At 37.6% G+C, this 18,194-nt stretch overlaps 1 protein-coding gene and 1 pseudogene across 1 annotated transcript; both read left to right on the top strand.

The window, feature by feature from the left end:
- Positions 1–5,597: 5,597 nt before the first annotated feature.
- On the top strand, positions 5,598–10,733 carry LOC106380126 (annotated as a pseudogene).
- Positions 10,734–11,066: 333 nt separating this feature from the next.
- Positions 11,067–13,954, top strand: LOC106382794 (probable ADP-ribosylation factor GTPase-activating protein AGD6). Its single transcript, XM_013822854.3, has 5 exons — positions 11,067–11,811; positions 11,973–12,388; positions 12,475–12,552; positions 13,068–13,561; positions 13,652–13,954. Exons 1-4 carry the CDS (start codon positions 11,460–11,462, stop codon positions 13,557–13,559), a joined length of 1,338 nt encoding a protein of 445 aa, XP_013678308.1. The 5' UTR covers positions 11,067–11,459; the 3' UTR covers positions 13,560–13,561; positions 13,652–13,954.
- Positions 13,955–18,194: the final 4,240 nt, after the last annotated feature.

Genomic DNA, 18,194 nt, shown 5'->3' with positions numbered 1-18,194 from the left:
CTCCTTATAATAAACTCTCTCCCTTATACTAGTGTTATTTGCTTCTTACGGGTATCAAATTCTACTCTTATTTAAATTTCTCGATACTATAAATTATAAGTTATTTCTTAACACGTTATCAACACGATCATTCTGCAATTCGGTAAAATATATTGTATCATATATACTCTGCTATAATGGTCGGTATACCGCCTGTACTATTATTTATATTATGTTATAATGGCCGGAATACCGCCTATATTATTTATTAATATTTTAATTAATTTATTGGTCAGCCGAGCCGCCTTATATTCTATTTATTGTTAACTGGACGGCCGAGCCGCCTTTATTTTCTGTTTGTTGTTAACTGGACGGCCGAGCCGCCTTTATTTTCTGTTTGTTGTTAACTGGTCGGCTGAGCCACCTTATATTTTGTTTATTGCTAATTGGTCGGCCGAGCCGCCGTATAATTTATTTATTATTCTGCATTGACCGGCTGAGCCGTCGCATAATTTATTATCATAACAAAAAATATTTATTCATCTATAAATACAACTCATTTTCACTCCATTTCATCATCCAAAACATTTCATCTTCTCTAAAAAAAAAAAAAAAAAAAAAAAAAAAAATTCAAATCGCTCTCCTCCGATTTTTTCATTTCAAGAAAGATGATTCGCGCACTTTTGTTTTTATGTGTCATTTTTATTTGTGTTTCTATTTATGGTTTATTCGTTGGAGAATTTACTCCGAGTGAATTTAAGATGAAAATCGGTTTAATTTTCTTTACATCGCTTCTCCTTGTAATTGCTTGCATGATTAATATAAATGGTTCATTTTAAAATTGCATAATACTATAGTCATATGACATATAATATATTAACCATGACTAATGGTTGTCCATATGCTAAAACGCATCGATCGATGGGTTTATGGGCTATAACGCATCGATCGATGGATCTGCTAAAACGACTTTGTTTAATTTAATTCTACACACTGTAATGTGTATCGCTTATTGTTAATTGGTTTGGTTCGGTTAACACTCCAAACAGAAAACACCTTTATAACGTGTAGTTGCGTTACCGATTTGCTCGTCTATTCATTGAACCATGCACATGCACACATGTGTCACCAATATGCTTGTTTGATAATAATACGTTTGGTCAAAGTTATAATACTAAATTGGTTTGTTCAAAAAATAATATGTTTGAATTGGTTTGGATAACCATTGGTTTATATGGTTCATGCTATAAATAATTGAGAATCATTAATTAATATTTGCAATATAATCTTTGATTGGTTTGATTGTTTGGTTTTAAAATCTTTGAGCACTAAAGAACTTGATATCATTAATAATCATCAACGCTTGTCTATATGTAAGAATAATAGTTATTTGATGAATTAAATTTTGCTTATTATACTTTAATATGCTTCATGGTTTAATGGTATTAAGGAAACATACTTTATGATTCATGGTCTAACATCATAAAAGAAATTATTTGTAATCGGTTAGTTTTGTAGTCGATTAGTCTTTGGTCTAATATCATAAAATAATTTGGATTATATGTTGATATTTACTAATGTAATGGCCATGTTTATATGAGCAAAATTTAAAGTTTTCAGGATTGTGTATTCTCTCGGAAAGATATGTGCAAGTTATCAGCCAATTCAGAAACGTGAACAGCTGAAACTTTCATCGCCGATATATTTCTGTTTATAAGATAAGTATTTTTATGCTTTATATACAAGTTTAACAAACTTGATTAGATAAATCAATTTGCATGAAGTTGGCAGTGATATAAATTTGTTCATTAAATTGATTGATAGGTTAAACTTTGTTAAATAGCATGAGAGTAATAATATAGTCTATATAATAATTACTATGAAAGTTTTATTTATTTTATGATATAATAAGACACCTTTGTTAATACATATTTATATATATATGAAATATTTTGATTTTATTACCATTTATATTGAGGATTTTAAGTTTAAAGCTTGACTTTAAAAGATCCATAAGTTTTGGAAGATAATAAATATAAAAAGGTATTATCACCTGAAGTGATTACCTAAAGCTCATTTTGTATTTTGCATTTAAAGATTACAAGACCTGAAGTCTGTAAATAAAGCCAACTATGTTGGATGTTAAGTTTAAAAGTAAAATTTCTTCAAGAAATTTTTTTATGATGCATATATATTGAAAAATATCTATTGATAAATCACGTCTAGTTGATTATGATTCATTCTCCTGAAGAGAATATGACATTTAAAAAAACTCATAAATAGTGGTTTTAGACGTGAGCATAAATGAGGTCAAGGTCCAAAGAGTTTCTTTATAGAACTCATACTCTCACTTAAAGTTGAGAAAATAAACATGGTAATAAAGAAAAGAAATTATGAATTCATCTGAAGATGAAAGAAAATTTATTGTGTGTACAATACAAGGTAGTAAAAACTTATAGAATGCTTAAAAAGAAGATATATATGATGCTCGAGAAGTATACATAGTATTACTGCACATAAAAATTTAATTTAAAGTTCTTAAGAATGCAATTTAAAGTTCTTAAGGTATTGTATTTTTATAAGTATCAAAAGTTAAAAGGATCTACGAAAAATACATAACCCATGTAGGATATGTTGTTGATTAAGAAAATGAGATACATTCGAGATTGATAAACCTGTAGTATTATAATCTCGAGGGGAAGAGTTAAAGAATCTCACTTTTTATGATAAGTCAAACATCCAGAAGATTATGTTTACACTAAAACTAAGATTGATGAATTTTTCTCAAAGTAAATCCGTAAGATTTTGAGACACTTATGTTGAGACAATAAGCAAACGAAATGATATATACATTTCAATCAAAAAAAATTCTCAAAGCAGTATAAGTATTTTAGAGAAAATATCTACAGCCTCTTATATATTGTACTACACAAAGATTAATATAATGAAGATAAATGTATAGTAAACTAGAAGTTTACATTTGGCATGAATCAGTTAGACCATTTTGGTTCATTAATAATGCGAATATATACTTAAAGGTCATATGCATAGTCATATAAGAACCAGAAGATTCTTCCGAATGATTTGACATATGTTGCTTACCCAAAAGATAAAAGGGTAATATGGTTTTCACCAGCCAAAATAAGATATTGGCATAAATAACGAAGATGTTAGTGGACTGATCACCCACTATGCATTTTTATAATATTGGTGAATTCACTTCTTAAAGTCTTTAACGACTATAGCACATTCACTGAGATAAGTGCTAAACATTTTGAGCAACAATGGTTCGCATCAAGCCAATAAATATTCACTAGTTCTCCCCATCATTGGTATAGAATCAGAAACCAATCATTTTCATCTAAGAATGTTGGATATTGCTCCGCCACAGAGCTTCAAATGAAGATGTGTTTTCAAATGAGGTTGGAAATATATGTTGGATATAAATCTCTATTGACACTTAAGAATCCAGAGCCATCCCCGAAAAATATAAGTAAGGCTATACATGAATTCTAAAAGTGAGTTAGTACTTCCAACATAAGGGGGAGAAAATAAACAGCTGGAAAAGAAAATAAGTTGAAATGAATTATCATTGATCCTCGGGCTAAACACAATGTGAAATAGAAGTCCAAAAGATAATTCATTTCAAAACTTACTAAAGCAGTTGCCAGACACGACCCATATAAATATAGTGATCAAGTCACATATACCAGCTGTAAATGCTCCAATAAGAATAAATGTTCTACAAAAACAATATCAAACTGCTAGTCATGCCTGCAGCGTGGTAGACAGATTGGTTCCCAAGATAAATCCTCGTAAATGAAAAGGAGCATATATTGATAATGGTCAAAACGAGGTAAAATATAGTTTTGTATGATCTCCAGAAGAGAAATTAAACATGAGTGACGAAAATTCAGGTACCTGAGACAAATGAAGAGATCTCAATAAGTTATGTCATGTATGAAACAAAATGGAACCGATAAGAAAATTGACGTCGATGATATTATACATGCAAAGTAGCAGTTGATATAATAAATGAGAAAGATGATCATGAAAGAAAGTCTATTGAAAAGTGTACACAAAGAAATGATTGGCCAAATCAGAAAGATGCAATAGACAAAGATATAAACTTCTTGTGAAATAGAGAAGTATTTGGACCAGTAGTCCATACACTAAAAGATGTAAAACAAGTGAGATGTAAATGAACCGTTGCACATAAAGAAGGATCAATATGAAATTAATTGTGAAGAAACATAATTTCATGTGGTAGATGCAACTAGTATCAAGTTCCTTATAGTCTGGTAATAAAGGAAGAGCTTGAATGAAACAATCCACTTGAAAAATGTTAATCCCTGAAAGTATAATCCATGAAGGATTGATGATATCAAAATCATGTTCCCGGGAACTCTGCATATTCGATCGAATTGAAACAAACTATTTTATGGGATATATGAAATATTATAAGGTTAACTAATGTATCCATTTGTATTTATGAAGAGATTATAAATCAATAGAATCATGATTTGAATATAATCAAAACTCCTGAAGAGTTATAGAAAAATTATGTTTTGAAAAAAAAAAACTTTTGACAATACCATATTGTTTTTATGTATTCTAAACTGGAGATCTAAAACTGAGATGTTATCATAAAGATCCTTAAAGTATTTTATTTAAGACGCTCGTATATGTTTGGTCCTGAAATACCATACGTAAGAGTGTTATTTGAGAAAATTATTAATCTTTTTCATTACTGAAAGATGTAATTTCATATGAAAAGAAAGAAAATCATAATAGTAACTTCTATAGTTACAAATGAATAATTCGTATATACGAGGCGAATCTCTAGACGATTGTATGTAAGAAATTTGGTTTGAAATCCAAATAGACCAATAAACTATTGTCTAAGTCAAAAAAGAATTATGGACAAGAAGTCTAAATGCCCTAGATATCATAATAGAAATTAATAGAGTTTATTCTCTTAAGCTCAATTTTCTAAAGAGAGTTGATTGGAATGCATATCCTGAAGATATTGTTTCCAGGGAAAGAAATATGATAGTAAGTATGGTTGTACTCTTTTTCCTTATCATGGTTTTTTTTTTATCCCATTGGGTTTTTCCATGACAAGGTTTTAACGAGGCAACAAAGAACATACAAAAGATAGACACCAAAGAGAATGTTACAATTTGAGAGATGAAAATCTATCATTGTTCTAAAGGTTCTATGACTACTCATTCGAGGGGGAGCTTACGTAGTTGTACTCTTTTTACTTTTACTACGGTTTTTCCCATTGGGTTTTCCATGACTAGGTTTTTAACGAGGTATTACGTAATACAAGATGAATGATCAAGGGGGAGTGTTATAAGATAAGCATTGAAATGATCATCCACTTCTTTACCAAACTCAAGCACTATGATCATCCACTTCTTTACCAAACTCAAGCACTATGATCATCCACTCATTTACCAACTCAAGCACTATCTTTCATATTTTATGTATTGTTGCTCACTATAAATACCATCACTCATCTCACTCATTTGTACACCATAAACAAGAACAAGAGTTTATAATCAAAGAACCATTACATCTTCTTCTTCTTCCTTATAATAAACTCTCTCCCTTATACTAGTGTTATTTGCTTCCTACGGGTATCAAATTCTACTCTTATTTAAATTTCTCGATACTATAAATTATAAGTTATTTCTTAACATAGCTGTCTTTGTAAAAAAATTGATGTTTAAAAGTTTCAGAGAGAAAAAGTAGATCTACTCTTGGATCCGGCGTACGGCCGGCGCGTGAGCAAACGTGCCATCACCGGAGTCTTTCGTTCTTCCATTAAGATCTACATCTCCTGCTTCTCTTTCGTTTCCTTTTCCTGACCGCCTTGTCTGAGCTCTGGTCCAGTCCCCATTCGTCGTCGTCAATTCGGGGAGTGAACCAACATCAATGGTGGCTCTGCGTCTGGAGTAACGACGCGATCGTGTGGAGGGTTTTGGTGTGGTGAAGTCGGCTTGTCAGATTAAGTTTCGATTCCGGGAGGTGGAGGTTTCTACAGCTCCGTCGCCGCCGGCCTTGTCTCCGGGAGGTGGAGGCTTCTCCAGCTCCGCAGTCACCGGCTTTTGACTCCGGCGGGTGAAGTCGTTCCTTGCCTTGTGTCGCCGGCTTTTGGTTCCCTAGTTCTGTTTTAGGGTTTGGTTTTGTATCTTTGTTTATGCGGTTTCTGGCTGGATTCGATGGATGAGATCTCGTGGAGGACGATCGAAGCTCTCCAGTGGTAAATGGTGATGTTTCGTGCGAAGCTTTCTTCTCGGTGTTTGTGATGAATGGTGACGGATGAGATCTCGAACTGGCGATTGATGCTTTCCGATAATGGAAACACATGAGTTGAAGGCGTTTGCGGTGAAGATGGTGTAGAGCTAATGAGCTCTGGTGTGTCCCGGTGAATCGATGGTTGGTTCTCCGGTGGTGGCTTGAAGCGGGGGGAATGTCGTGGCTCGAAAAAGTTGTTCGCGTGAACGGCGGCGCCTCGTTTCGTTTCTAGGGTTTCTCTAGGTGGGTTTCGGCCCATGTTTATGGTTTTAGCTTGTCCCTTAGTGGTTGAACTTTGCAACGTGTTGGGCTTGGCCCTTTAATTAAATAAATTCTTGAGGGAAGAAAAAAATTGATGTTTTGGCAACATAATAGCATGTCACCAGATAACACAATATGTTATATAACTTGCAAATATTGACATGCATGCATTAATTATGACTATACAATCACAGCATATGTGTAAACAAATTACTGTTCATAAGTAAACCTTAATCATTCAAAGTCAAACGTGATACGTATGTAGATAGACGCATACAACTTACAAGCAACAACATCGTCATTACCTTTTTGAATCTTCAAAGACTGAAAAATTGTAATAGTTTGCCTATAAATTTCTTCACGTAACATTCTAGTCACTTGAACTATATCAAATGTTCCAAATAAAAGCCATTCTTAATAGAGAAAAACAATCCCCAAAATGGCCTTAAACATAACCGCCGTGAAAACCTCCTCTGACGGAGCATGGCAAGGCGACAATCCCTTGAACTTCGCCTTTCCGTTACTCATCGTCCAAACGGCGTTAATCGTAGCCGTCAGTCGCTCCCTCGATCGGCCTCCTCTTCAAACCTCTCCGCCAACCGAAAGTCATCGCCGAGATAGTCGTAAGTAAAATTTACACTTAAAACACACACTATTTACAATTATGCCATCGTTCTTATTTACGGTTTTGCCATCATCATCTTTGTTTTTTTCGAAGGGAGGGATTTTGTTAGGACCGTCTGCTTTAGGTAGGAACACGCCGTATATGCACCGCGTGTTCCCGACATGGAGCATGCCGATACTCGAGTCCGTCGCGAGCATAGGACTCCTCTTCTTCCTCTTCCTCGTCGGTCTCGAGCTCGACTTATCATCCATCCGTCGAAGCGGCAAACGCGCTTTCGGAATCGCAGCCGCCGGAATAACGCTCCCGTTTCTCGCCGGCGCTGGAATCGCCTTCGTGATACGCAACACTCTTTACACCGCCGCAGATAGACCCGGATACGCCGAGTTTCTCGTTTTCATGGGAGTCGCTCTCTCAATCACAGCTTTCCCTGTGCTCGCGCGTATCTTAGCTGAGCTCAAGCTATTGACGACTCGGGTCGGAGAAACCGCGATGGCTGCAGCCGCTTTCAACGATGTAGCCGCGTGGATTTTGCTCGCTTGAGCGGTTGCGTTAGCGGGTAGCGGCGGTGGGGAGAAGACGAGTCCGTTGGTGTCGTTGTGGGTTCTGTTATCGGGTGTCGGGTTTGTTGTTTTTATGTTGGTCGTGATCCGACACGGAATGAAATGGGTCGCGAAACGCGGATCTCCTGAAAACGACGTCGTACGCGAGTCTGACGTGTGTTTGACTTTAGCTGGAGTTATGGTTTCCGGTTTCGTCACTGATCTAATCGGTATTCACTCGATTTTAGGAGCTTTTGTTTTCGGTTTAATTATACCGAAAGACGGAGAGTTCGGTCACCGATTGATTGAACGGATTGAGGATTTTGTCTCCGGTTTACTCTTACCGCTTTATTTCGCGACGAGTGGATTGAAAACTGACGTGGCAAAGATCAGAGGAGCTGAGTCGTGGGGGATGTTGGGACTTGTCGTGGTTACGGCTTGTGTAGGAAAGATCGTCGGAACTTTTGCTGCGGCGGTGATGGTCGAAGTTCCGGGGAGAGAGGCTTTGACACTTGGTTGCTTGATAAACACGAAAGGTTTGGTGGAGCTCATTGTACCACAAAACTATAACATCATTTGGACATTTGGATCCTCGACTCATCCTTAATCATTAAAGTTATACGATCATGTTTTTTTTATAAGGACCGCATGTCTGCATATAAAACAAAACTGTGTTATGTGTTATGTCGTTACTGATCAAGCGTATGTGGGTTGGGTTGGGTTGGGTTTAATTCTAGGTGCTAAACGACGAGACTTTTGCGATACTGGTGCTAATGGCACTCTTCACAACGTTCATTACGACGCCAACTGTAATGGCCATTTACAAACCGGCACGTGGTACCCACCGCAAATTAAAGGACTTGTCGTCTAGTGAAGACTCCACCAGGGAAGAGGTTCGCATCCTCGTCTCTTTGTGTGCAGGGCACCACATTTCCGAGACCCAATATAAAAAATATATCAATATTATACAAATAATAAATAGTAAAAAATAATTTTTTAATGTTATTTGATATACTTTTGATAAAATTATTTTAACAAAAATTTACCCAAAATTGTATCTGCTAGCCTATAACCAATTTTTAAAGCTAATCAATTAAACACGATGTTTATTTGTAGATATTATATTTGTTTAACTAATTTATTATATAAGATATATTAGTTTGATATGTTTGTCATTATATTTTTGATTAAATATCTATGATATACAATATTTATTTTATTTTTGAAAAATAAAATGATGAACCCACAAAAATGGCCCACTTAGATGTTTCTTGTGTATGTGCTGGAGACCCGCTCTGTTTATGTTCTAAAATAGATGAATCTTCTGAGGCGTAAATCCATGTCCTACGTAAATATATGTTTGTTTCAGAACCTCTGAGTTCCTTCATCACATTACTGTTTTAAAGTATCTGGAGGTTCTACAAATTTTAACTCAATATTAACTTTAATTTTTTTTGGTCATATATAAAACCGGAGGCTCTATATATGCATGCATATATATATCATTTATACGTCCACGGTATTTTATTAAAAATCATTTCAACTGATTGGGACTAATCTTGGTTATACCATATTTATTTTGGCAGATACTGCGGCTAAAACTGTTCGTCATGCACCTCATGGAACTAACGGAACGAACCTCGTCAATCATAATGGTGCAAAGAGCCCGTAAAGACGGATTACCTTTCGTCCACCGTTACCGTCACGGCGTGTGTCACAGCAGCGTCGTAGGAGGTTTCCAAGCCTATCGTCAATTAGGCCGAGTCGCTGTCCGCCCAATTACCGCAGTCTCTTCTTTACACACAATGCACGAAGATATTTGCCACATGGCAGAGACCAAAAGAGTCACAATGATCATTTTACCTTTCCACAAACGATGGAACGTTGATCATGGTCGTGGCCACCACCACCAAGACAGAGGAGATGTAAACGTACCGGAAAACGTTGGCCATGGTTGGAGATTAGTTAACCAGAGGGTTTTGAAGAATGCACCGTGTTCAGTGGCCGTTCTTGTTGATCGTGGGCTTGGGTCTCTCGAGCCCCAAATTTCGAGTCTTGATGGGTCGAACGTGGTTGAAAGGGTTTGTGTGATTTTCTTTGGTGGGGCCGATGACCGTGAGGCTTTAGAGCTGGGAGGGAGGATGGCGGAGCATCAGGCTGTTAAAGTTACCATTGTTAGGTTTTTGGTGAGAGAAACGCTGAGGAGTAACGCCGTCACGTTACGACCGGCATCGTCTAAAGGCAAGGAGAAGTATTATACCTGCTTGACAACCAACGTGGATCCAAAAAAAAGAAAAGGTATTGTTCTATTTTTTGCTAGTTATAATGTGGCATTTAATTATATTTTTGTTCGGTTTTGGTTTTGATATATCTGTAAAAACGTAACCAAACCGGTTTTTAGGTCAACAAAGTCGAGGTGTTTTATCGTTCTTTTTTTTTGGTTTGACAAATATAAAATTAGGAACTAGACGAAGGAGTATTAAAAGATTTCAAGAGCAAATGGAAAGAAATGGTGGAATACAAAGAAAAGGAACCAAACAATATAATTCAAGAAATATTGTCATTAGGACAAAGCCAAGACTTTGACCTCATAGTGGTTGGAAGAGGGAGGTTACCATCAGCCGAGGTGGCGACATTAGCCGAGCGTCAGACCGAACATCCCGAGTTAGGTCGTATCGGAGACGTGCTTGCCTCTTCGATCAACCACATCATCCCATCAATCCTTGTGGTTCAACAACACAACAAACCTCAAGTAGAAGAGATTGCGGTTTCAAAAATTGTTAAGGAGTCGTCTCTAACTATTAATGGAGATGCAAATGTATGAACAAAATAAAGATTGATGTAGCTAGTTGAACTTTACCTTAATGGTTAAAGTGGTAAGAATTGTAGAGAGAGCGTTCTGCATATAAATAAGCGTGATTATGCATCTTGTTAATGTAAACCATTAGTAAACTGTAGATAATTGAATAGTCAATTTACTCTACTGATGCAAAATCATTTTTCTAAATTACTCGGTTACTTGTGGAGAGAGATTTTTTTTAAACCCCCTTACTGGCAGGTCCCAAGTACTATATAAGTCTTCTAGTAATATAACAGCGATCATATTGTTCAAAATAAAAAAACAACAGCGATCATACACTTGGGACCAACCAAAAAATAGCTAGATAAATGGTAGGTTCCACTCAGATTGACACTTTATAGGTGTGTTGAGTTTGGTTTACATCTTATTAGTTTACATGTAATTAAAGAGGTCCTCAAAATCAAATAATGGGTATGCTTTGGCTTTACACGCAAGTGACAAGGAAAACAACATAAATGCAAGTGACAAACGACTAGGACACAGCTCAGCAGGTTCAATTTTTTGTCAAAGTATCCTTCTTCATCCATAAACTTTACAACTTGAAATTAAACTAAGCCACACACACACTTTAATTTTAAACTAAAAATAGGTCTCACAAAACATATTTTAACTCAATATGGATTTTGACTGGTTCTGCAGTTTTGGAATCTCGATTCACATTATATTACTCATATCCAATTTCTTTGTTCAAATAGTTATATGATTATAGCACACGAATGATATTTGATTCTCTTAACTATATAATGTCAGTCTCGGCATGCCTTCTTTGAGAAGCTGTGCCAGGAACCTCGCACGTGCCAAACACACGCACCGAAACTACACATTTATCAGCCCCACAAGCCTGCGATCCGAATCATCAGATTGATCGGTGTTCGGAGCTCCGGGAACTATGGCGGCGGCGGCGAGAAAGCTACGCACACTCCAATCTCAACCGGACAACAAAGTATGCGTCGACTGCGCTCAAAAGAATCCGCAATGGGCGTCGGTCTCTTACGGAATCTTCATGTGCTTAGAGTGCTCCGGGAAGCACCGAGGACTAGGCGTACACATCTCCTTCGTCAGATCCGTCACCATGGACTCATGGTCAGAGATCCAGATCAAGAAGATGGAAGCGGGAGGCAACGAGCGGCTCAACAGCTTCCTCGCGCAGTACGGAATCGCCAAGGAGACTGATATCGTCTCCAAGTACAATTCCAACGCCGCCTCCGTGTATCGTAACCGGATCCAGGCGTTAGCGGAAGGTAGTGATAGAGGGTAGACGTATTTGTTGATGACGTGGCTTTTTGTGATGGAAGAAAGATGATCTAACAAACTTTCAGATATTTTTCGATGAGTGAAATGAATCAGCTTCTGTTGCCATATTTGTTGATGACGTGGCTTTTGTTGTAATTCCTTGTATCAGGTAAGCCATGGAGTGATCCGCCAGTTGTTAAGGAAGCGGTTGGGGGGATGCATAAGAAGAAGCCGCCGTTAGGTAACGGTAACGGAGGATGGGATAGTTGGGGTAACGATGATTCGTACCGGACTTCGAGGGATATGAGACGGAATCAATCGGAGAATGATTTTAGGGGGTTGGGAGGAGGAGGAGGAGGTGCGCCGGTGAAGTCGAAGTCGTCTGAGGATATTTATACGAGGTCGCAGCTTGAGGCTTCGGCTGCGGGGAAGGAGAGTTTCTTCGCGAGGAGGATGGCGGAGAATGAGTCTAAGCCTGAAGGGCTTCCTCCTTCGCAGGGAGGCAAGTATGTAGGGTTTGGATCAGGCTCGGGTCCGGTACCGAGAAGGAATCAGCAGGATGATGTTTTCTCCGCTGTGTCTCAGGTGATTTGGATGTACTTTTGTTTTGTTTTAGCTCGTTTCTTGAATGGGATGATGTCATGATGATAATGTAGATGTGATGGGTTTAGGGCTTTGGAAGATTGTCTATGGTTGCTGCTTCTGCAGCAAGTGTTGTTCAGACAGGAACCAAGGAGTTCACTTCCAAGGTACTTGTAACACTTTTATTGTGCTTAATTTCCTATGATAATTCATAACCATTGAAAGGCTATATTTGATTTGGGTCAACATGAAGTTTGTGGTTTCTATCTGTAGTATCTATGTTAGTTTACATAAGTTGCTGATTAAGCTTAATCTCTCATCTGGGCGTAGGTTATCCCATTTCCAACATCTTTATATAAGAGATTTAGTGTCCTGTCTAGTGTAGATTATAACTCTGTATAGAGCACAATTCTTGGATGCTCTCTATACAGTTCTTGGATCTATCTCTAGCCTTGTTATTGAGTATCTGTGTTGATTTGCTTAGCTTAATCTCTCATCTGGGTGCCAGCTATCCCATTTTCTACATTGTCATGTAATAGATTTAGTGTCATGTCTATAGATTCTTTGTAACTCTGTATAGAGCACAATTCTTGGAGGATCTCTTTACTTTTCTTGTTTACCACAGTAGAGTTTTGCTGAAGTAATGTCAAATCAGATAAAGAAACCATTTTTTGTCTTGCAGGTGAAGGAAGGTGGGTATGATCACAAGGTGAGTGAAACTGTAAATGTAGTAGCGAGTAAGACAACGGAGATAGGACAGAGAACATGGGGGATTATGAAAGGAGTAATGGCGATTGCGTCACAGAAGGTCGGGGAGTACACTAAAGAAGGAAGAACAACAACCTGGAGCCAGCGTAACGAAAGCGAGAGCAATGGTTACTACCAAAACTTTGGAAATGGGAACAAAGCAGCGAATCCATCTGTTGAAGGAAGAGGGTCACAGTCATCATCAAGTGGTTATTACAACAATTCTCAGAGGTCAAATTCTTGGGATGAGAGTAAGAAGAAGGAGGCAGTAGCTTCAAAGGGGTCATCAGCTTCTAATGATGATGATGGCTGGACCGGTTGGAATGATCCCAAAGATGATGTTTATTACCAAAGTGCCGGAGACAAGAAATCAGCTGGTCACAACGGGAAATCAGACACCGCTTGGACTGGTGGAGGTTTTCACTAAAGGTAAGCAATCAAGCTTTTAGATTTATCTAGTGTAGTGTGGAGCTTTTGTTATATCGTAATAACGCTAATACTGATGATTGCATTCGACAGGTGATAGTGAATGCCGGTGAAAAGAAGTGTATAATTAATTAAGTCTGGATATAAGTTGAAGATTGGTCGTCATCTTTAAAACAATTTCCATCGATTGCCACACGTCTTTGTTTTTCTTCATAAGTTAGCAGTGTCTTGATAGTTTTCTTTTTTTTTTTGTAAGGAGTTACATGTTTTCAAAAGATCCATAACAGACTATTTCTGCTAAAGATTCTCAGATAGTCTTTCACAATTTTAATTCATTTTCAACTGTAATCACAATTTTAATTTATTTTCAACTGGAAAGTGAGAATTCTTCTCGAAGGTATCAGCATCTTGACGGGAAGGTTCTCCTCTGCTGGCCACTGTCTAAGACGCCAGCAAGAGTAGCCAAGGCCTTCTGAGGATTTGAATGAAAAATCCATTGATACTGAAGGATTATAAACGATCACCACTACCCATAAAACATAACAAAATAACAATAGTCAAAAACACTATATACATTTTATAGTTTAGATTTTTTAAAAAATTACTAGATTTTGACTCGCGCTTCAAAAACACGGGTTTATTGAATTATAAATAAAAAACACATTTTGATATGAATTAGTATTTTGGGTGTTGTACATTATTATGTTACAAAGTTGTATATATCAATGAAGAAAATTTATTTAAACTTAATTAGTTTATTTGAGATTTTTTTTTTTTGAATTGAATGTTAAATTTAATTCAAAAGAAAAATACCTTTTACAACTTTTCATATGATTTTTTAAACTGTAAAATAAAAGGATAAAAAATCAACTCTCCATAAGCTTTTATCCCAACTCTCTTGACTCAGACCACATGGCCATACCATCTCCATACTCTCAAACCACATGAAGAGCATATCTCACAATGAACAGCTTGACTTTACCCCAACTCGAGTTATCAATTATAAGTCGGGTAAGTCTTTCCCAGTGATCCGTGTATTGATCTTTCAGAACACCCTTCATGAGAGCTTCCCATACCTGTGCAGAGTATGACCATTCAAAAAACAGGTGCGTTAGAGTCTCCATAGGCTCATTGCATTAAATGCAGGACACATCCCCATTAGTATTCCAGCATTGCATTCTCTCCCCTGTTGCTAATCTCCCACGCATAGCAATCCAAGTGACAAAAGCATATTTAGGTGTCACATGCTTGAACCAAACAGCCTTATACCAGTCACACAAGATATGATTATCTCTAATGTTAAGTCAAGTTTCCTTTGTAGAAAAACTTCTCTTGAATCTACCTTTCCCATTTTTCCACATCGAGACATCACTACAAGAAAACACATGGTTAACGACGAAAATTAACGAGGAAAAACAATCCTCGTAAATTTGCGTCGAGTTTACGACGAATTTACGTGAAAAACTAAAGTCATCGTTATTTCCTCGTAACGTAACGACAAAAATATTTCGTCGTAAAGTGGATGTAACTTTACGAGTATTTTACGAGAAAAAACTATTTCCTCGTAAATACGACGTAAACTTTGCGTGGTATTTACGAGGAAATAGTTTACGTGTATTTAGCGAGGAAATTTTTGAATCCACCAACTTTATAGGTGTTACCCGTTTTTTTTGCCCACCTAATTAATTTTCGTCGTAAATTCATAGCAAAATTACAACTACCAGATTCGAATTTTCCTATAAATATGGATGTTTAAACATCATTTTAAACACACCAACAACAAAAAACGTGAAAGAAAAAAAATGGCTGGCTCCGGGAATATTTACGAGTTGCGGAAGTGGATGTATATGCATAGAGATGCTAACGGGAGAGTGACGAAAGAATACCTTGCGGGTCTGGAGACATTTATGCATCAAGCAGATTCAACACCGCTCGCCCAAGAAAGTGGTAAGATGTTCTGTCCTTGTCGGAAATGCAACAATTCGAAACTGGCAAACCGTGAAAATGTTTGGAAGCATTTAATAAATAGAGGTTTCACGGCAAATTACTATATCTGGTTTCAACATGGAGAAGGTTTTAATTATGATCAGAATGAAGCTAGTAGTAGTAATAGCAATTTTCAGGAAAAAGAACCGGTTGATCATCATTTGCATAATGAACATAGTTACCAGCAGGAGGAGATGGTAGATTATGATAGGGTTCATGATATGGTAGCTGATGCATTCGTAGCTCATGATGGAGATGAAGAACCTAATATAGATGCAAAAAAGTTTTACGAAATGTTAAGCGCGGCGAATCAACCACTTTACAGTGGTTGTAGAGAAGGTCTCTCTAAATTGTCGTTAGCTGCTAGAATGATGAATATTAAAACTGATCACAATCTACCTGAAAGTTGCATGAACGAATGGGCGGACTTGTTTAAAGAGTATTTGCCGGAAGACAATGTGTCTGCTGATTCTTATTATGAGATTCAGAAACTGGTTTATAGCCTTGGGTTGCCTTCGGAGATGATAGATGTTTGCATCGACAACTGCATGATCTATTGGGGAGATGATGAGAAGCTAGAAGAATGTCGATTCTGCAAGAAGCCACGATTCAAGCCGCAAGGACGGGGACGTAATAGGGTACCGTACCAAAGGATGTGGTACCTACCAATTACAGACAGATTGAAAAGATTGTATCAATCAGAGCAGACTGCTGGAAAGATGAGATGGCATGCCGAGCATACTCAGACGGATGGTGAGATGACTCATCCATCAGATGCAAGAGCCTGGAAACATTTCAACAAAGTACATCCAGATTTCGCTAGCAATATCCGGAATGTGTATCTCGGATTATGCACAGATGGATTTAGTCCGTTCGGAATGTCAGGGAGACAATATTCATTGTGGCCAGTCTTTCTTACTCCATACAACCTGCCACCGGAGATGTGCATGCAACGGGAGTTACTATTCTTGACCATATTAATACCTGGTCCGAACCATCCAAAAAGGTCCCTGGATGTTTTCCTACAACCACTGATAAAAGAGTTGAAGGATTTGTGGTCAACAGGGGTGAGGACGTATGACTGTTCAACGAAGACGAATTTTACGATGCGAGCGATGCTTTTGTGGACCATAAGTGATTTCCCTGCCTATGGGATGTTGTCTGGATGGACTACACATGGGAGATTAGCTTGTCCATATTGTAATGGAACGACAGATGCGTTTCAACTGAAGAATGGTAGGAAGACAAGTTGGTTTGATTGTCACCGTCGATTTCTTCCCATTGGCCATCCTTACCGAAGAAACAAGAATTTGTTTAGGCACAAAAGGGTTGTGAGAGACACTCCTCCTCCATATCTAACTGGAGAACAAATTGAAGCGCAAATCGACTACTACGGAGCTAACGAAACAGTTCGTTGGGGTGGTAATTGGCATGTCCCTCGTAATATGCCAGATTCTTACGGTGTTCATCACAACTGGCACAAGAAGAGTATATTTTGGGAGTTGCCATATTGGAAGGATCTTCTTCTGCGCCACAACCTCGATGTGATGCATATAGAGAAGAATTTCTTTGAGAACATCATGAATACAATATTGAATGTCCCAGGGAAGACAAAAGACAACATAAAATCGAGGTTGGACTTGCCGGATATTTGCTCAAGAAGCGAGTTACATATTAAAAGCAATGGACAAGTTCCCGTTCCGATATTCAGATTATCTTCAGAAAAAAAGTCGGTGTTGTTCAACTGGGTGGCATCAGAAGTGAAGTTCCCCGATGGGTATGTTTCGAATCTCTCTAGATGTGTTGAAAAGGGTCAAAAGTTCTCCGGGATGAAGAGTCATGATTGTCATGTATTTATGCAACGACTACTGCCCTTTGCATTTGCGGAGCTACTTCCAACAAACGTACATGAAGCACTTGCAGGTACGTAGTGTATTATATCACAATAATTTACAAAATAATATATGACTAACAATGTGTTTAATTTTTTTTGAATATAAAAGGCATTGGAGCATTTTTCAGGGATCTGAGCACACGCACTCTTAAAGAAGAAGTTGTGGAACAGCTTCAGGAGAACATTCCCATCTTATTGTGCAACTTGGAGAAGATATTTCCTCCCGGATTTTTTGACGTCATGGAGCATCTAGCTGTCCACCTCCCATATGAGGCATTGCTTCGTGGACCTGTACATTACGGATGGATGTATCAGTATGAGCGAGCCATGAAATATTTGAAGGGAAAAGCAAAGAACCTCGCCAAAGTTGAAGGTTCTATAATTGCTGGAAGTTTGACGGAAGAAGTTTCTCACTTCACATCGTACTACTTTGCGTCAAAAGTACGTACACGGAGAAGAGCTCCAAGAAGATATGATGATGGTGGTGTTGCGCCAACATATGCAGTTGCTGGTGTTCCAGACATCTTTAGCCAGATTGGGCGACTCGGTGGGAAGTGTAAAGAGGTTTGGTGGTCGAGTGAAGAAGACGCTCATAGTGCACACACCTATATTCTACTCAATTGCGAAGATCCATTGATGCGTTATTTTGAAAGGTAACATATATTGACACTTCGAAACACATATAACTATAATTAATTGTATAATTGCGAGAGATTCATTCCTATAAAATGTGATTTTACAGCCTATTTGTTTCTC

The sequence above is a fragment of the Brassica napus genome, chromosome C8, assembly GCF_020379485.1.
Source record: "Brassica napus cultivar Da-Ae chromosome C8, Da-Ae, whole genome shotgun sequence".
Classification (NCBI taxonomy): domain Eukaryota; kingdom Viridiplantae; phylum Streptophyta; class Magnoliopsida; order Brassicales; family Brassicaceae; genus Brassica; species Brassica napus.
This window is presented reverse-complemented; position numbering and strand designations above follow the sequence as displayed.

What these genes read in the sequence shown, in the direction of transcription:
- LOC106382794 (XM_013822854.3), top strand. Translation starts at nt 11,460, where the DNA reads ATGGCGGCGGCGGCGAGAAAGCTACGCACACTCCAATCTCAACCGGAC. An exon ending in TTTTCTCCGCTGTGTCTCAG is followed by an intron (nt 12,389 to 12,474) that starts GTGATTTGGATG and finishes TGATGGGTTTAG; the next exon opens with GGCTTTGGAAGATTGTCTAT. An exon ending in CCAAGGAGTTCACTTCCAAG is followed by an intron (nt 12,553 to 13,067) that starts GTACTTGTAACA and finishes TTTGTCTTGCAG; the next exon opens with GTGAAGGAAGGTGGGTATGA.